This window comes from Monodon monoceros, unplaced genomic scaffold (genome assembly GCF_005190385.1).
Source record: "Monodon monoceros isolate NGI ecotype Baffin Bay Population unplaced genomic scaffold, NGI_Narwhal_1 Super_Scaffold_18, whole genome shotgun sequence".
Classification (NCBI taxonomy): domain Eukaryota; kingdom Metazoa; phylum Chordata; class Mammalia; order Artiodactyla; family Monodontidae; genus Monodon; species Monodon monoceros.
Genome location: NW_021703774.1, coordinates 133,630,616 through 133,651,531, shown reverse-complemented (window position 1 = coordinate 133,651,531; position 20,916 = coordinate 133,630,616). Strand labels below are relative to the sequence as shown.

Below are 20,916 nucleotides of genomic sequence, written 5' to 3'. Positions count from 1 at the left end.
GACAATTAGTGAGATAATTGTGTTTAAATGAACTTTTTAATCAACAAAGTATCAACCCACTTGTTTGTCATAATAATAAAGCTACAAGGTAGTTCATAGTTGCTAGGTAAGGATCACAGTTATGAGGTGTATAATAGTTCAAGTTGCAATTATCAACCAATAGTTAAGAGAGTGCAGAATGCTTTAAAATCCCTATTTATAGGCTGTCTTCATATAGCTTCAAGAAAGCAATCTAACACTCTTTAACATCTTTTACTAAGACGTTATAACAAGAGACACTTCTTGTACCTCAAAAGTAGAAGAGGTATTTTTTCTTACTAACTTGAATGAATACTGAAGGAATGACCCTTAACCGAATGAAGGTTCAGTATCAAAAATAACTGGCTGTTTTCCCCGAATTGTCGGCTAGGTAGAGTGATTCTTAAATGATACTTCTTGTCAGCAAGAAAGATGATCCCAAGAATGAACAAAAATAGCCTCTGTTCAACAGCTGTGATGTCTATAATTTATAAGCTGTGATCATCTCTCATTGGATTGTCTTGGTGTCCAAGCAAGAATGGATGCATGTTTGTCATTTGTATATTTATCACTTCTCAGAAAACAAATTTTTGTTGCATCTTATTCTTTCTGATCAATACATTTTCTCTTTACCTATAAATAGTGAGATGAGACTTACTGTTTGGGGAATGTGACCTTGAAACTCTACTGTCAGACACTAAGTTAAAAATGTTCAACTAATCCTTAAACATTTATTCCCAATCACTAAAGCACTAAAAGACAGGCGACACTGAAGAATAGGGCATGCAAGTTAGGAAAGAAAGAAGAAAAGAAGGAAGGGAGGGAGGAGGAAGCGATAATCACTTCATTTACTATACCTCGGCAGTCTTTAAATGCTCTGCCTGGATGTCACGCTTCTAGTTACCTCTTACCGGCCTTCTCCCCTCTTCAATCTTTACCTTTAATTTGTGTCCTTATATTGCTCTTGCTTTTCATAATTCTTTGTCCCTTAGGTATCTTACTTCCCATGCTCACCACATTCAGTTTTCCTCTCCATTTCTTTCACTGTTTCCCTCTTGTGCAGCTCTACCACAAACTATTCCTACTCTATATATTTATGTAAGTATGCGCTAAAATACAATCGAGCAAATATTGGGACTAATTGACCGGAGAACTTTGTGCAAACTAGTTAAAATTGAGAGCTCTGGGGGAGAGGGTCTCCTCCATCTCTAGGACAAAATAATTGAGAATTAGAAAGTACGAAGAGGAGGACCACTGAAGCCAGCACAGAATCGGGTTCTCTATTGCGCTGTGACCTGTATCAAAACACTCAGCCCGTGACTCAAGAAACTTCCTTGAGGCTCTCCTCCGACTGACCTTCGATCAATGCCCTTCCCCACCGTCTCCAGCCCCACTTCCCTTGGACTCACACGCTGCTTTTCACGTCCCTCTCTCCTCACACTTCAGGCCTGTTTCTTCTCCAGATTCTACTTCCATCTCTACATTCGCTAAGATTCGGCCCAAATCTCACCCTCTCTTTTCCACTCCCTCCGGTTCTCCTGCTCACGGGCCCCCTAACCCGGCTCCCGCCCTTGGGCCCCTCCCGCAGGTAGCTGGGCGCCTTCCTGCCCCTCACCCCTCCCGCGCACACCTGTCTGCCTCCGACCCTCCCCGCACGGAGCTCGGGCTCTCCCTCCACTCCTCCCGCAGCGCTCGGCTTCCCGCGCCCACCCCTGCCGCCCGCCCCGGGGTCTGGGCGCGCACACGCCCCCCGCCCCGCCCACCTGCTCTTGGGCCGCCCCCGCCCCCGCCCCCGCCTCGCCTGGTCCCCTGCGTCTCGGGCCCCCGCCCCCCCGCGGGCCCGCTGAACTGTGGGTAGGCGGCGGCGGCAGCACAGAAGAGCTCGCGGCGGCGGCGGCGGCGGCAGCTGCGGCGGCGGCGGCGCGAGGCTGCGCGCACCGAACATGGCTGAGAAGCAGAAGCACGACGGGCGGGTGAAGATCGGACACTACGTGCTGGGGGACACGCTGGGCGTCGGCACCTTCGGCAAAGTGAAGAGTTGAGTACGCGCCGAGGCCGCCGCGCCGAGCTGCCAACCTCGCGGGAGGCCAAGCCCCGGAGCCCCGGAGCCTCGGAGCCCGGGAGCCCCGGGCCGCGGGCGGGCGGCTGGCAGCGGGTGGCGGGGCCTGGCGGCAGGTGGAGTGGCCCCGCCCGGGCCGCGTGGAGCCTGGGGACCCCGGGAGGGCAGCGTGCAGCGCCTCGCCCTGCGGCAGCTGTGGGCGCCGGGCGAGGGGGCGCGGGCTGGGGCGCGGGCGTCGCGGGGTCCAGGGCCGGCGCCCACCGCGCTTCTCCCGGCCGACCTCAGTGCCTTCCTCTGTGAAGCCGGGAGACTGTGCTGTAGGGCGAGGTGCCTTCCAGCTGGGAGGCTGTACGGATAGGACTGGGGAATGACCCACGTTCCTGATGGTGGAGTTTCCATTTCGTGCCAGGTGCCCAGTTAGGTGCTTCACGTGTGATCTCCTTTAATCCTTATAGCAGGTGCAGGTGTTATCTTCACCTTAAACGTGAGAAAACGGGGACCCCTGGGGTCTAGGAGTGCTCAAGGTCACACTGAAATTGGCAGAAGCGTGATGAAGGTCTAAAATGTCCTCTGATTTTGGCCAGGCTGGGCGGTTCCTGACATCCCGATTCTTTCGTTCTCCCAGACTCTGGGTTGGTGGGGATGACAGTTTAGGGGATGCTCCCGGGACAAGAGCGGGGTGGGTCTTTCTGATGCCTGTGTGAAACGCTGGAATGTAGCTGGCTTGGGTCAGGGCTTAATCAGAACTGGGAGGTCTGAAGGTTGGTTGGTGTTTTTAAAATGGTTCTAGGAAGGCTTCTGGGATGGGGAGGACGGTGACAGGGATCTTGGAGTATGTAGGGCTGAGGCCAGAACTGCTAAGACATGCTCTGCTGAGGTCTGTATTCTTGGTGATGGGATCCCATTTTGGGTGTAGTAAAACAGGCTGGTTTTGAAATTTCTTTACTTCTTACTAGTTAAGTATTGAACTTTCCTGTTTTTCTTGTTAATAAGGATCACGTGGGATTTAATTAATTTGTCCTCTCTCCAGAACTAGAACGAGCTTATTAAAAATACTTCTCTTGTGATTGTTGCAAATCCAATATTATAAGTAAAATGTTTGCTTTTTTTTTTTTTCTTTTTGCAGGGGAAATATTAGGTAGGCACTTTGGAGATTTTATTGAGGCCTCTTTCCTTAGAAAATCATATTTTAACCTTAATCAAGGCTGTTAAATGGATAGAAGAGACTCGTTCATTCCTGTGGCAAGGATCAGCTCTTATTTACTTCCACGTGTCTGATACCCTTTCGTTTGTTCAGAAAACACTTATTGAGTGCCTACAATGTGCCAGGCATTGTTCTAGGTAATGGGGATACCCTAGGAACAAAATCAGATTAAAATCTCTCCTTTTGTGAAGCTTCTCTTCTAGTAGGGGAAGACAAACAATAATTGCAATATGTATATAAAATATTCAATATACAGTATTTTAGTGCTATTGAGAAAAATGAATCAGAAGGGAGGATAGGGAGTTTAGTGAGGTTAGCAATTTTCAGTAAGGTTGTCAGGCAAGGCCTCACAGACAGGGTGGTATTTGTGTAAAGACCTCAAGTTTGTAAAATTCTTTGAAGTCCCATGAGGGCTGTGAAGTCCTGGCTTAGGTTTGAAAGACATTATAAAGTGGACAGTTAGGAGAATATATTTAGAATGAATATAGGAGGATCCAGGAATTGGATTAATGCCTGTGACATTACTAAGGACTGTTGTGTTTTGACGTTATACCCTCAAACCTTTGCCATCTAGACATGTACACTCTCCAGGTTATATAATGTACCCTACGCCCTTTCAAATTGTGTTAAAATTTTGTCCTTTTAAATTCTTCTGTAATCTGAATGTTGGCTAAAACACCCATCAGATCAATCGGTCCATTGTCATAGGACAACTTAAATATCTTTTGTATATATTCTTGAGCTGCTTCTAGGCACTTCTTAAAATACAAACCAACAGAAGGTACTTTGATTTGTGAGAAATCCTTTTCTTGGAGGACCCCTTCCCAGTGAGCAACCAACTGGAGGGGTGTTCCTAACACTATATTAGCACTTCTCCAAAGTTAGTCTGTGGTTTCCCATCCAAGGTTAGAATTAGTACAATTGCTTAATAAAAATTATATAAGTTGCTGCAGTCTAAAGTTACTCATTTACAGTTGACCCTGGAAAAACACGAGTTTGAACTGCACAGGTGTACTCCTATAGCAGACTTTTTTCACTAAAGACATACTACAGTGTTATACAGTCCCAGGTTGGTTGACTCCTAGAATGCGGAATCATGGATACTGCAGGCTGACTGTAAAGTTAAATACAGGTTTTCAACTGCCTGGGGTTCAGTGCCCCTAACTCCAGTGTCGTTCAGGGTCACTTGTAATCCTTTAAGGGACTAGAAACAAAAGCACATGCATTTTAAACACAGCTTTATTCAGGTGTATTTTACATATCATAAAATTCACCCATTCCAAGTGTACAATTCAGTGATTTTTAGTAACTACCGAATGGTACAGCCATCATCATAAATCGATTTTAGCACATTTTCATCACCGCAGTAAGATTCCTCATGCCCACTTACAGTTAACCCTAAGCCCTAGGAAACTGCTGATCTGTTTTCTGTCTGGATAAATCTGCTTTCTCTGGACATTTCTTATAAATGAGATCATTCAATATGGAGTCTCTCATGTCTGACTTCCTTAACAATGCTTTTGAGGTTCATGCATGACATGGCATGTGTCAGTAGTTTGTTCCTCTTTATTGCTAAATAATATTCCATTGCATGAGTATGCCACGTTCTGCCTATGCAGTCACCCGTTGATGGCCACTGTTTTCCATTTGGGGCTATTACAAATAATGCCACCACAAACGTTCACATGCAAATGTTTGTGTGGACATATGTTCTCGGACACATTGGGTAGATACCTAAGAGCAGAATTGTTGGGTCATATCATGGTTTTATTTTTAGCTTTGGGGGAAACTGCAGACTTTTCCAGAGTGGTTGTACCATTTTACAATCCCACCAACAATGTATGAGGGTTCTTATTTCTCCAAATCCTAAGATTTGTTTATTGTCTTATAGCTGTTCTAGGAGGAGTGAAATGGTATCTCCTTGGGTGAAATGTCTGTTCATATATTTAGTTCATTTGTTGAGTTGCTTGTTGTAAGTTGAGTTTATAAGAATCTTTTTTTATAAATTCTGGATACAAGTCCCTTACTGCAAATATTTTCTCCAGGTCAGTTGTTTGACTTTTCATTTTCTTAATGGTGTCTTTTAAAGTATAAATGTTTTGAATTTTTATGAGGTCCAGTTTATTGACTTTTTTCCTTCTATGGACGATGCTTTTGGTGTTATATTTAAGAAATCTTTGCTTTGGGTTTCAAGGATTTGCTCATATTTTTTTTTTAAATAAATGTTTTATTAGCTCTTACATTTACGTCTATGACCCATTTTGAGTTAAAATTTGAATATGGTGTAAGATGAGGTTCTAAGGCCAACGTTTTGAATATGGATATCCAATTGTCCCAGCACCGTTTGTTGAAAATACATGCATTTTTATTTGGTATAGAGTTAGACTTTGTAAATTTAATTTCTACTAAAAAACTTAGTAGTAAATGATTTAGTTTTATATGGCTGTAAAAACATGGAAATGGAGGAGTGATGAATATTTTATGTGCCTTCTCTCTTAACTGTTGTTATTTACAGATATTGAAAGTTTAACTTCAGTTGTTGATGTATCAATTTACAGACCAAAGTTAGGTACAGTAAACAAAAATGGAAATAACTAGTTTTCATTTAATAGTACTGGTTTCAAGCTATTTTTAAAAAGCGTATGGAAATCCTTCTATTTGTTGATAAATCATTGAAGCCTTATTTAAAATATTTTAAACTGATTTTTCTCCATTGTTCTAGTGTAAGAGTACAAGGGGAGTGCTTATGGAAACAGATTATGTGGGCTGACAGGGTTTAGAAGTAATGCTTTTTATCTACTTAATTTTTTTTCTGTATATTGATTGTTTTGGTTCTTACTCTTTCCAGGGTAAGGTAGAACTTCTGTTTAAGAGCTCTTGTAATTAGACTTGCTCGGTTCTTATCTAAATAATGAACGTGGTAGAAATTCTAGAATAGATCTGGTGTTTGTTTTATACACTGGTTGGAGAAAAAAAATGTTTTTAATATAATGGTAATTATTTGTTTAAAAAAAAGCCTGTATTTTTGAGGTGAGGACTGGTAGATTTGGTTTATGAAATAATTACTCTTTATTGGAATTGTACAACATAGGATCCTTTGTAGTCAAAGTAGCCTTTTCTAGTCAACAGGGTCTCATCAAGGCATTACTTTTTCTGTTTTTCAGATAGTTATGTGCATGCCTCACAGAATAGGCTTTCAAGAAATTAAGTAAATATTTTATTAATGCCCCACTTATTTTTTAGATAACAGGAAAGATAAGCAAATGGAAAAATTTTTATTAATTTTTTTAAACAAGTAGTGTTACTTTTTTGAAATGTAAGTAGCAAGTCCTAATTGGTAAATTAGATTTTGGACAACTACCTGGTCAGTTGGTGGGCCTCAGAGTTACACCTATGGTATTTGGGGCCCACACTGGCATTGTTTTTGACTCTCATGTAGTATCAAGGCCCTAAACAAGACATTTAACCTCTCTGGGCTTTGTTTTCTTCTTCTCCTAAAGCACGGCACTAGAACGTGAAATTTGTGAGGTCTTTTACAACTTATTTTTTAAAGATTTAATTTCAAAAAATGGGAACGTTTAATTGTTTCTTCTGGCTTAATGGAAATTTGAATTACCGAAGACCAGAGCTGAAATAAAGATGTAATATAAAGTAAAAGAAAAGGGAAACACATTTGTAACACTTTAGTGATAAAAGCTACAACTTGAATCAGTTCTTACTATGTTTACTATATATGCAATTGATTTTTATTTATTCCCCAGAGTAATCCTGCATTTGATATTATCTCCATTTTACTAATGTAGATATTGAGAATCAGCTACTTTAAGTAATTTGCCCAAGGTCATGGTGCTAGTAAGTGGCAGAAATGGCAAACTCAGGGTTCTCTGATGCAAGTCTGTGGTATATGGAATGGAAAGTAAAAATGCATAGTGTGATATCGTGTGAGTTTCAAACCTGCAAGGATATAAGTTTTACATGTCCATAGATATTTATCAAGGATTAAGAAAATGAGATTTAAATGTATTTATTTTAATCCAAATTTACAGCCAATAACAGTTTTTTTGAAACTCCATATGGATGGTTAAAAATTATATTTTCATATAAATTTTACTCTGGTGCCTTAATCCATTCCATTTTTTACATGATAAATTTACTGAATTCTGACAGTTTTAACCCAAATTTTAAAAAATACCAGGTATTTCAGGGTTTCCCCCCCCATTATGAAAATAACCTTGACTAAAGATTACCAGTAACCTTTAGTAAACAGACTAAAGAGAATTTGTAAAACAAAATAACTTGATGTTCTAGGAAGAAAGAACATTGGTTTAGGAAGGCATTAGCTGGGGATTTTAATTCCATACCACAGCCAGTTATATGAATTTAGGAAAACCATTAAACTTCTCTGAGCCTGTTTCCTCCTTTGTAAAATGGCAATAACAACACTTGGCCTACCTGCTTTCTAGAATTTTTTTGAGGATTAAATGAGTTGAGGCACTAAAATGGCTTTAAAAAATAAATTGCCGTACAAATAGATGGCACTGTTGTGGAGATGACTAGATACATGGCCATTGTGAGTGAATCCTGCACCCTGTGTGAGGTGTTAATAAGTGTTTGCTGATTGCAATTCTGATTGCAACATTGAGACAGAGCTTTTATAATCTGCCCCTATTTTTTGGTTGCCTGCATTGGAAAGTTCCCAATGACTAATTCATTTGTGCTATATGATAATTATTAATGTTTATATTAAAAATGCAGTATCTTTTTTGGTTAAGCCATGAAATTTGTTTTTTCACAAATATGGAAAATGAATAAAATAAAAATGAAGTGGAAATAACTGAATGTTCATGTAAGTTGCTAGCTGAACTGATTTTACTTTTGAAAATATGCAAATTCTAAACAACTGTTAAACAATACTTCCAAATAATGAAGCTATATATTTTCTGAAATACTAGAACATTAGTGTTGGAATGAAAATCAATTCATCGTATCTCTCAAACAATTAAGTGAACAGTGTGCTATTTAGGGTTTTGTTTTTTGTTTTTGCTGATCTATATATTGTTTTTTATGATTTCAACATAGGTAATTTTGTCCTTAGTGCTGCATGGATTTTGTTCATTTTGTGTAATCCATTGACTCTCAAAAGATATTTTTCCATAGGAAACAATGTTATAAATGATGGATAGATTTCAGGTGAAGTCCACAAAGGCAACATGGTATACAGTATAGAGAGCACTGGATTTTAGAAAGCCTGGTGTGGAAGTTTGCTGTTATATAAGCCAGCTATGCGGCCTTAAGCCAAAGTCACTTGATCTCTGAAAAAGGGAATAAGACTGTATGTTCTTTTATACTGTTGAGAGTAGTACAGGAGAAAATGTAGGTGAAAAGATACAAGTACTTAACTTTTAAGTACTTTATATATACTTGGGTCCTATTATGTACTTAAACCTGTAATTTGCTGAACTCTGAGAACAATCTGTGATCTGGTTCTGAGACCAGAATTTATTTGATGATGATGAGGAAGAGTTTACTATCTCCTGTTTTATCTTCCCCTGGTCTTCTTTCCTATTTCATTTGAATATGTTCATTAATCTAATCCTCTAGACACTGCTCACTTATCACCATCTTCTGTACACCATGTGTATGCATGCAATGCATATATGCAAACATGTAACAGATGTATATTCCAGGTCTCATGGTTGTGATCGTAGAACTCTTGGAAGAAGGAGGCAGAGCTGGAACAGGGAGGAGGATGTGAGCAGCAGTTGGCAGTTTTTACGTGTGGCTTGTTGTCAAGGTTCTACTTACAGTAGAACCAAAATAATACATGCAGTTCATTTTTTGTAGAACTATGGAAAATGCAGACTCTGAACTAAAAACGCCTTTCTACAAACTTTCTCCTAACATATTTATGTAAATTAGAAAGGATTTTTGTAATTGATCATGTACTGAGGAAATTACTTCAGTTCTGTGGACTCTCTCCCTTTCCCATGCTGACACAGCACTGCTTTATCTAGGTTTTTTTTGTTTTTTGTTTTGTTTTGTTTGTTTGTTTGTTTTTTGTAAGAACATGCCAAAATATTCACTTAACTCGTGGTCCATGTTAGCCTTCCTTAAAGCATTTCGTACTGTTTTGTAATGATAACACTGCCCCATTTATTCTGAGATTCCTGTGGTTTCCTTGATAGAGAAAATATTTTATAGAGAAAGCAGTTAATTTTTTGAAGCCAGGTAGGTAATTTAATTGGATCTAACAGAAGATCTAATCTCAAATCCTTCAGGAGATAATGAGAAAGTGGGGGCACAAGACCCCTAAAATACTGAATGGATTATGAAAGTGAGAGCCAATCTCCCTAGTATCTTTATTAGATGCAAATATAAGAGCAAACACTTTGAATCAAGTTGGATAGATTTTTATCTCTTATTTAAACCATTGAAATGCATGTGCAAAGTAATGTGTTTATTTTGAAAGGTGGTGAACCATTTTATTTTTAGTTTGGTGTTATTAAGGAAAGAATTTGAGGCAGCTCTTATCTCTGCTAATAATAGAAACCTTCACCCCTTCAAGGGAACAGTATTCTTGCTTAAGTGGTGTCTTATGGTTAACAGTGTTTGCCTCTGATAAATTTTACTTTATTTCTTTTGGTGGTGCTTTAGTTTTTAAAGTGTTAATAATTCTTTTTTTAATTTGCCCTTAGTTTTTTTAAATAGCCTTTTATATAATCATCAAATCTTGCTGTAATGTCTCTTATCCTGAATGTTTATGTATCAATTTATTAAAATACGTTTTTTAGAATCTTTTTTCTTCATAGTATTTTGTACATTTTACACGCTATTAAAAACATAATGAGCAGTATGTTCTCATTTAACATCTCTCAATTTCTAAATTATAAATTAATTATGTTATCTAGCTATCATAATTGAAAATAATGGAATTAAAATTTTAAATATACCATAAATTTTTCTAAATTCTTACTTTACTTGATAAATACCATAAGTATTAGTTATTTAATTTTTGTTTTTAATGTGTTAGAGCATAACTTGGTACCATATGTATTCCATAATTGACTTCAGTTCTTCCAGATTTAGTTAATGAAATAATAGAACGAATATATATTAAGCATCTACCATGTTTAGTCATATTGGATTTTAAGCAAACTATTTTTACCGGTGTTAAAAATTTGGCAATGATACTACAACAGATGATTTACTAATTTAAAATAAAGAGGAAAATATTCATCACAGAATTTACTTAAACGATTCTTCTCTCACATTTGAATTCTAAGTCAAATATGATACGATGAATCCACCTTTTACTCAGATTTATACCAGGCCCTCTTAGTGCTCTACCAATTCACAGTTGGATAGTATAACAGTTATACTATATGCTGTAAATTTGCTTTTAGTAAGAAATTTGACTTTGTGTCTTATGGTAGCTTTTCGGATAAGATAAAGAAATGTGCTCTGAATGTCTTATTGCTGCTGAACAACTATTCCCAAAGAATTTAGGAGTCATTCTAAAGGGAAATCTTTGTCGTTTATTCTATTTAATAGGTATAGTAAGATTTCCTGTTTGGGGTAGTACAAAGCTAGATGAGATAATTAATAGACAAAGAATCAGAACTTAAATTTGTATCGACTGCTTGAATTGCTAGGTAGAATTTAATAGGGATAAGTGTCAAATCTAGCACTTGGTTAAAAACAGAAACAAAAAACAGGTGCATGAAAGAGTAGAACAGTTGACAGCAGTTCCTAAGATGTTGAAGTTCTGTCTGACCATGAGTTTTGGAAATATATATTATGAGTGCTTAAATGTAAAAATTGTTATTGGATAGAAAATAGACATATGGCGGCCATATTAGTTGATAGTTGTAGAGGTAGTATAGTTCTGTACTTCATATTAAGCCAAATTTTGAATATTGGGTTTAGTTCTTGGTTCCACAATTTGGAAAAAATCTTAGCCAATTATGTTTCATTCAGAGAATGATCATTATAACTAGGGGAGTTCAAAAAGTATGCCATATGAGGTATGGTAAAGAATATTTTTCATACTATGAGAAAACCTATTTTAAGTGTGATAGCTGTTTTTAGACAATTAAAGTACCATCATCTGGAAAAAGGAGTCCCCATATTCAGTGATGCTTTGGAGGATAGAACTGTGACTATTGAGTGAATGTTTTAAGGAGGCAAATTATAATCCAGAACAATGAGGATCTTTCTATCAAGGAGACTGTCTAGGAATGCTACAACTTATACCACACGTCAGTTTTATTTCTGTTATTGACATACTTGCTTGGGTACCAGATGGCTACCAAGATCATTGCCATAAAATTTCTAGTTTGAATGGAAAGTTGGCGTAGATAATCTATAAAGTTCTTTTTAACTTTAATATTCTGTTATTGCATATACATTTTTTTTTCCAGCGTGATTGACTTCCATATCTGGCTATGATTTCTATCTTGCATCAAATCAATTTTCTAGTTACAAACAATTAGAAAATCTGGAGAAAATTAAAAATCTGAAGGCAGTTAGGACTTGAGTGATCACTATCCCTGGGAGAAGAAAAATGCATTGGAGGGAGTCTGACATTTTATTTGGCTTTTCTCTTTGAGTCATTTGCCAATTTGTAAAAACGGTAACTGTAAGAAGCCAAACAGAGAGCAGTGGCTAAAAGGCACTGCAGAGTTTGAATCCTGGGGAGAACAACAGCTGGAGTTCATAACTTATCGAGGAGGAGAGTCCCAGGTAACCATTTGGGTTTTGGTTGCAACCCCCTGAAGATTGAAATCCTTAGAATCAGCTTAATCCTAGACTTATTAAGATGATCTGCCTCCTATCTTTATTCTCTGTAGGGAAATAAAATCAGGTGGACCCTCTACAGTTTTTCACACACAGTGTTTAACATTCCAGGAGACAAGGCCAAGACACTAGGAAAAAAACCCCTAGGGATTCAGATATTAAAGCTATCAGACATGGACGTTAAAATAACTGTGATTGGAGTTATGTCAGCATCATGGTGGTGTGGGTTGTTCCTTTTTTCTCTGCCCTTCAGTTTACATCTAACTGGACATGCATAACAACAACAGCAACAACAAAAAACGCTTCTGCATAGCATACCAGGACACTCAAGAGATCCATCCGTGTACCTGAAAGTGGGTAGATTGGACTGCGGAAGAGGCTGTGGAGTGAGGGAATGGTGGCAGCAGGTCTAGCCATGGGCCAGCACAGACCATTTTGGCAGAGGAGGTGAGGGTGAAGGTGGTCAGTGGGGTCTGCCCACCTCTGCATGCTGCAGCTGCAAGAGCTTGTTGCTCTCTCTGAGGAGCGACCTCAGTGACTGGGGGAGCGAAAGGAAAGGGAATTAGGCAGACAAAGAAAACTGAAGGAAAGCATCTCCCGCTGTTGGTCCTAGGATTCTGGCAAGAGGACTGCCCACGGTTGCTGGCTGCCCATCCCCCCCCAGCCCCAAACTTGGGGATCCCTCTACTAGGATGTGGGCACACCCGAAGTCTGAAGTGCTTAATATACAGCTCCCTCACTGTGCCGCCATTTTTCTCCGACAGTTTTTGTTTTGTTTTGTTTTTATTGCACCACTCCCAACTCCCAACCTTAGGGATGAGTTAGCACTGGTAAGAGAAATGAAAAACCTGTGCTATAGCGCCACCTTCTGGAAAACAAGAGGAAGTCTTCTAATTACCAATGTACTGAACTGTTAGGAGCAAAGTAAACAAAGCCTTGCCTAAGTAAAGGTGTTGCTACTTCAAATGTGGCAGCAAAGGCTCTTTTCATCAAACACCATGGAAAAAAATCATTGTAATATGGTATCACAAAAAGAAAATGACAGTTTTCCAGCAACCAAACCCAAGGACATGGAATATTGTGATCTAACTGATAAAGAGTTGAAATTAGCTGTTATGAGGAAATTCAATGAGCTACCGGAAAACTTAGGCAATACAGTGATCTCAGGAATAAAATTAACAAACAGAAGGAGTACTTTACCAAAGAGATTGAAATTCTAAAAAGGAACCAAACAAATTCTGTAGCTGAAGAACTCAATAAGTGGGATGAAGAATTAGAATGCAGTGGAAATAGAGCAGATCAAATGGAAGAAGGAATTAGTGAGCTCAAGGACAGGAATATAGAGATGATTGAGGTGGCAGAGGAGAGAGAAATAAGATTTTTTAAAGTGAAGAAACCCTGCAAGAACTCTTGGACTTCATCTGATGAGCCAAAAGAAGGAGAAGAGAGAGAAAAGGGAGCAGAGGGTATATTAAAGAAATAATATCTGAGAACTTCCCAGACCCGGAGAAGGAACTAGATATACAAGTCCACAAAGCTAATAGAACCACTAATGATTTCAACACAAAAAGACATTCTGCAAGACAGATTATATTAAAGTTGTCAAAGGTCACTGATAACTTTAAAAGACGGCAAGGAAAAATAGTAGCCTACAAGATTACCCTCATTAGGCTATCAGCAGATTTCTTAGGAGAAACTCTTATAGGCCAGGAGAGAGTGGAATGACATATTCAAAATATTGAAAGATAAAAGCTGCCAACCAAGAATACTCAATTTGGCAAAATGATCCTTCATATATGAAGGAGAAATAAAGGCTTTCCCAGACAAACGAAAGCTGAGGCAGTTCACCACTAGACCTGCCTTACAGGAAATGTTGAAAGGAGCTCTTCAAGCTGAAATGAAGATGAAAGTACACAAAGCTCTGATTAAGATGTTAGACAGAAAACTAACCTTTTTTAGAATAGTATTTTAAACTCTTAATTAGAGTATAAAGTTTAAAGGAAAAGAACTGTAGCTGCCACAACTTGTAATCACCGCATAAAAAGATAATTTGTGATGTCAAAAACGTAAAAGAGGAAGAGTAAAAGAATGGAACCTTCATAGGCAAATGAAGATAAATTGCTATCAGCAGAAAAAGGACTATTTTATCTATGAAATGTTTCATGTAAATTTCATGGTACCCACTAAGCAAAAATCTAGAATGGAGATTGAAACATTAATAAAAAAGGGGAGGGACTTCCCTGGCAATCCAGTGGTAAAGAATCCGCCTTCCAATGCAGGGGACGCAGGTTCGATCCCTGGTTGGGGAACTAAGGGATCCATGGAGCATCCATCCATGCCGTGGAGCAACTAAGCCCGCGTGCCACAACTATTGAGCTCGTGCGCCTCAACAAGAGAGCCTGCATGCCACACACTACAGAGCCCACTCTCTTTGGAGCCCACGTGCCACAACTACAGAGCTCAGGTGCCCTGGAGCCCGTGTGCCACAACTAGAGAGAAGCCCAAGAGCTGCAACTAGAGAGAAACCTGAGCAGACCATGCACCGTAATAAAAAGATCCTGTATGCCTCAACAGAGATCATGTGTGCTGCAACCAAGATCCAACGCAGCCACAAAAAACAAGGAAAATAAATATTTTTTTAAAAATGGGAGACTGAGCAAATCACCATGAAAAATCACCAACTTATAAAGGTAGACAGAAACAGAAGGCAAAAGAAACAGTGGTGAGATAAAAATAACAGAAGATAAAAATAAAATGGCAGTAGTAAATTCTTACATATCAGATAATCACCCTAAATGTAAATGGATTGAACTCACCAATCCAAAGGCACAGTGTGGCTGGATGGATTAAAAAAAAAAAAGACCCAATTATATGTGACGTACAGGAGACTCTTTAGCTCTGAAGACACACAAAGGCTCAAAGTGAAAGGATGGATGATGATATTCCAAGTAAATGGCAACCCAAAGAAGGTGGGCGTAACCATACTTATATCAGACAAAATAGACTTCAAGTCAAAAAGTGTAAGAAGAGACAAGGTCACTGTATAATGATAAAGGGGCCAGTATATCAAGAAGATATAACAATCATAAATATATATGCTCCTAACATGCAAGCACCAAAATGTATTAAGCGAATAATAACAGATCTTAAGGGAGAAATAAACAATAATACAATAATTGTAGAGGACTTCAGTATTCTATCAACAGTGGATCATACAAACAAATTCAACAAGGAAATGTTGGATTTGATTCATACTTTAAAACAAATGGACATGTACAGAACATTCTATCCAACAGCAGCAGAATACACATTCTTCTCAAGTGCACATGGAACATTCTCCAGGATAGATCATATGACAGGCTACAGAACAAATCTTAACACATCTAAGATTGAAATCATACCATCTTCTCTGATCACAATGGTATGAAACTGGAAATCAACAACAAGAAGATAGTGAAAAGATCTAAAAATATATGAAAACTAAACAACACACTTATAAGAAACCATTGGGTCAAAGAAGAAATCAAAAGGGAAATAAAAAGTCTTGAGACAAATGAAAATGGAAATCAGTATATCAAATATTGTGGGATGCAGCAAAAGCAGTTCTGAGAGGAAAGTTTATAGCAATATACACATATACTAAGAAATTAGATCTCAAATAAACAACCTAACTTCATACCTCAAGGAATTCAAAAAAAAAAGAGCAAATTAAGCCCAAAGTTAGTAGAAGGAAGGAAATAATAAAGATCAGAAAGGAAAACAATGAAATAGAGACCAGAAAAACAACAGAAAGGATCAGTGGAACTGATAGCTGGTTCTTTGAAAAGATAAACAAAATTGACAAACCTTTAGCTAGACTAAGAAAAATAAGACTCAAGTAAAATTAGAAATGAAAGAGGAGACATTACAGATGACTACAGAAATATGGAATCATAAGAGACTGTTATGAATAGTTATATGTCAACAGATTACATAGAAGAAATTGATGCATTTTTAGAAACACAGAACCTACCAAGACTGAATCAGTACTGGAATCCTAGCTAGAGCAGTTAGGCAAGACAAAGGAATAAAAGGCATCCAAATTGGGAAGGAAGAAGTAAAATTATCACTTTTTGCTGATGATATGATCTTACATAAAAATCCTAGAGTCAGTCAAGAAACTGTTGGAATGAATCAACAATTTCAGTAAAGTGGCAGGATACAAAATCAACATATGGAAGTCAATTACATTTCTTTTCACTAATGATGAAGCATCTGAAATAAAGAAATAAAGGAGACTCTCCCAGTCACAGTAGCATCATAAACAATAAATGCTTAGGAATAAACTTATCCAAGGAAATGAAAGATCTATACAGTGAAAACTATGAGCCTTCGCTGAAAGAAATCGACACAAACAAATGGAAATACATCTTGTGTTTATGGGTTGGAAGAATTAATAGTGTTAAAATGGCCGTACTATCCAAAGCCATCTGCAAATTCCATATAGTCACCATCAAAATGCCAAAGCCTTCTTCACAGAAATAGAAGAAAAAAACCTTAAAGTTTACGTGGACCCACAAAAGACTCTGAATGGCCAAAGAAATCCTGAGGAAAAAAATAAAGCTGAAGGTATCATACTTAGGAATTTGAATTAAAACAATATTTTACTGGCATAAAAATAAGCACATTGACCAATGAAACAAAATAGAGAGCCCAGAATTAAATTCCAGCATGTATTGTCAACTAATTTTCAACAAGGGAGCCAAGAATACCCAGTGGGGAAATGATAGTCTCTTCAATAAATGGTGCTGAGAAAACTGAAGAAGCGCATGCAGGACAATGAAATTGGAACCCTCTTTCACAAAAATTAACCCGAAATGGACTTAAACAAAAGACCTGATATTATAAAAATCCTAGAAGAAAATGTAGGGAAGAGCTCATTGATTTTGGTTTTGGCAGTGATTTTTGGACATGATGCCAAAAGCACAAGCAACAAAAGCAAAAATCAGCAAATGGGACTACATCAAACTCAGTAGCTTCTGCAGAGCAAAAGAAACAGTTAACAAAATGAGATAACAGATTTGAAAAAATGTTCATAGATGTTCTCACTCCAGATGAACAATAGAATCTTCCAGAAACACCCCCAAAGCTTCTTAAATCATCTGTAGGTTTATAGAATGGGAGAAAATTTTTGCAAACCACATATGGGATAATGGGTTAATATCCCAAATATATAAGGAATGCAGTCTCCTTAATAAGAAAGCAAACAATTCAGTGAAAAAATGGGCAGAAGAACTAAATAGACATTTTTCCAAAGAGGACCTGAAAATGGACAACAGACATGAAAAGATGCTCAACATTGCTAATCATCAGGGAAATGCAAATCAGAACCACAATGAAATATCACTTCACACCTGTTATAATGGCTGTCATCAAGAAGACAAGAGACAACAGGTGCTGGTGAAGATGTGGTGAAAATGGAACCTTTATACTTGTTAGTGGGAATGTAACTTGGTCCAACCACTGTGGAAAATGATACGGAGGTTCCTCAAAACATTAAAAATGGATCTACCATATGATCCAGCAATTCCTCTTCTAGGTATATTCCCAAAGGAAAAGAGAACAGGATTTTAATGAGATATATGCAATCCGATTTTTATTACAGCATTATTCACCATAGCAAAAATATGGAAACAGCCCAAATACTCAATAGATGAATGACTGAAAAATTGTGGTACATGTACACAATGAAATATTATTCAGCCATGGGAGAGGAGGATATCCTCCAATTTGTGACAATATGAGCGTATTATGCTAAGTGAGATAAGTCAGAGAAAGACAAGTATTGTATCATGTCATTTATATGTGGAATATAAAATGTTAAACCTGTAAAAAACAGAGTAAAGTGGTTGTTACCAGAGGATTGGAAGGGGGGATAAGAGTGATGGTATTTAAGGGTACAAACTTGTAATGAATAGTAAATAAGCCATAGAGATCTAATTCACATTATAATTAATATAGACAATGATACTCTAATTGTATAATGTGATAAATATTGCTGTGTAGAAAAACATATTACAACATGTAAGTGTATCAAAGTAACATGCTATACATCTTAAATTTACACAATATTGCATGTCAAATTTATTCAATTAAAAAATAATTGTGATTAATATGTTCAAGGTGGAGAATTTTAGCAGAGAACAGGAATCTATAAAAATAACCCAAGGAAAACTCAGTGCACCCCTTGTGCAGGGCTTAGATGCTGCATGCATTTGATGTGGTTACTGTTTGAGACTTCTGAATGCTGGAGTAGATTGTATCCATCTACAACCTAGTCTCCCTGTGTGATTGATTAAGGGTCTGGGAAGCAGCGACATCTTTTAAGGACTCCTGATAAAGATGTGTTTGATTTTGCCATGCTGATAGACTGTTTCCAGTCCTAAGTCCTTCCAGAAAGCTAAGTCTTCAGATTACTACCTGTTGTGTCCTGTGAGTATGAATGTCATTTTGAACCCAAGACCATTGATGATCTTGCAGAGTAGGCACTTCCACAGTTCCAGAAGAGGAAGGGAGAGGGAGTGGGGCAGAAGCAATATCTGAAGAGATAATGGGAGAAAGTTTTCCAAAATTGATAAACACATCAAGCCACAGATTCAGAAGATACATGAACCCTAAGCAGAATAAATATAAGAAAACCATTCCTAGGCACATCATTGGAAAACTGCTCAAAACTGTTTTTTTGTTTTTGTTTGGTTTTGGTTTTGCTTGAGACTCTCCTATAACGGAGTGGACTTCATCTGTCTATGCAGAGATGGGGGAAAAGGTTCAGAGAAAATGTTAAAGTAGCCAAAGGATAAAAAAAAGGCATATTGTTTTCCAAGGAACAAAAATAAGCAGACTTTCTCAACAAAAACAATGAAAGCAAGGAAGCGGTGGAGTGATATCTTCAGAGAGGTGAAAGAAACAAACTGCTAACCTATGATTTTGTACCCAATAAAAATATTCTTCAAAATTAAAGGCACAATACATTTTCAGGTAAGCATAAACTGAGAGAATATGTCTCCAGCAGACCTACAGTAAAGGGAACACCAAAGGGAAATTCTTCAGGCAGAATAATAGGGGATGCTTTCCCAGATGGAAGCAAGAGTACAAGAAGAAATGAAGACCGTTGGAAAGGGTAAATATGTGGGTAACTAAATAGATATTGACTATGTAAAGTAATAACATCTTGCGGGATTTAAAATACATGTAGGATTAAAATACAACAACAGAAAAGTAGGAGAGGAAGCATAGAGTTAAAGTGTTCTAAAGTCCGTGCATTGTCTAGGAAATGGTGAAAACATTATATTAGATTCTATTAATGTCCAAGATGAATGTTGTAATCTCTAGGGTAGCCACTAAAAGGAACACTTGGAGAGACCTTTAAATTATTCCACAATTCTACTTTCAGGAGAAATTCTGTGGAACATAAAATGATATTCAGTAAATATATTCAAAAACAAAAATTATTCAGGTAGGGGCAGTTGATGGGCATAGAAGGGGAGATGTTTGAAGACAGGAAAAGGAAGGAGAGTGAACAAGAGGGAGACAAAGCATGTAGAATAAGAGAAACACAGAAAGAGAATAGACACGTAAGGACCAGAGTTGGAAAGAGAAGAGAGGGGATGATTTAAGAAGCCTTGGGAGTGTTTCTGGAAGATTCTGTTGTTCATCTGGAGTGAGAAACATCTATGAACATTTTTTCAAATCTGTTATCTCTGACCTGAATGCTAATACTTTCTCCAGCAGTTTTAAATAATCTCTTCTATACCAGAAAACTTTTTCCCTGACTCTATGTAAATGATTCATCTTAAATGATTCTGTAAAAAGTAAGTTGATTCTCCTATGGAATTCTTGATTGACTTAAGTTTTAAAGAAGTACTTTAAAATTATAGTCCAAGCCAGTATAAACACAGGTTTCAAAAATAAAGCAGAATACAGCATATCATGTAATCAGTTCTCAAAGAAGGTAGCTTCAGAACAAGCCTTTGCTAAAAAAGAAAAATCACATCCTCAGGCCCTTCCTGACCTGTTCAAATTAGTTTTCCCACCTTCACCCCAGTCATTCTTGTTATTCCCAGTACTCTGCTTGATTTTCATTTTTTTTTATCATTCTATCACCATTATTATATGTTCGTTTATTGTTTATATTCTCCTCCAGAATACAAGTTCCATTTATACCTGCATTTCAGCATCTGGAGCAATGGCTAGTACACATTAGACCCTCAGAAGAGATTTGTTGATTGAGTGAATGAACAAATGAATGTTCAGGCCAACAGGGAGTAAAAACAACTAAGAGAAGAAGGTCTTCAATGATATGTGAGTTTGTTCTCTCAGTAAAAATCTAGTGCATGTTGCATATTGTATTATGGGATTATTTCAGTCTGCAATTTATTTTCTTGACATTAGGCAGTTCTTAAAGAACAACTTTCATATATCTGATCCATAGCAAAGGCCACAGCCCTACCCCAGCCTGCATTTGAGCTGAACATAGCCATTCTTCTTCCTTGATTTTTCTCACTCCGTCCCTTTACTGTGCCCTGATTTCTCAGCTGAAATGCTGGACATAAAAGGATAAACATGCAGGTAAGCACTCTTGACGTGTTATCATCAAGAGAGCCTGGTTATTGGGAGGCAAAGTAATGTGAGTTTTGAGCTTGTGTGTTGGAGGCAGATAAACCTTGCTCCTCATTGTTCTCTAATTCTAGTTTCTTCATCTGTAAACTAGGGGTAATGTTTACTTTTAGGGTTCTGGGGAATAAATAAGATTTGTATATAAGGTGCCCATAGTACTTTTTTAATCAGTGGTATATCAAAA

General features: G+C 37.7%; 1 protein-coding gene across 4 annotated transcripts in view; it reads left to right on the top strand.

The window, feature by feature from the left end:
• The first annotated feature begins 1,872 nt into the window (after nucleotides 1-1,872).
• PRKAA2 (protein kinase AMP-activated catalytic subunit alpha 2) overlaps nucleotides 1,873-20,916 on the top strand; it is a 58,307-nt gene continuing 39,263 nt past the window's right edge. Inside the window, exon 1 of one of the 4 annotated variants that reach the window (XM_029230522.1) lies at nucleotides 1,873-2,055. In XM_029230522.1, coding sequence (XP_029086355.1) covers nucleotides 1,962-2,055 — 94 coding nt within the window. In that variant the 5' untranslated portion in view covers nucleotides 1,873-1,961. Of the gene's footprint in view, nucleotides 2,056-20,280; nucleotides 20,418-20,916 lie in introns of those variants that run through there. The other 3 variants (XM_029230524.1, XR_003794615.1, XM_029230523.1) reach the window with 3 other exon arrangements.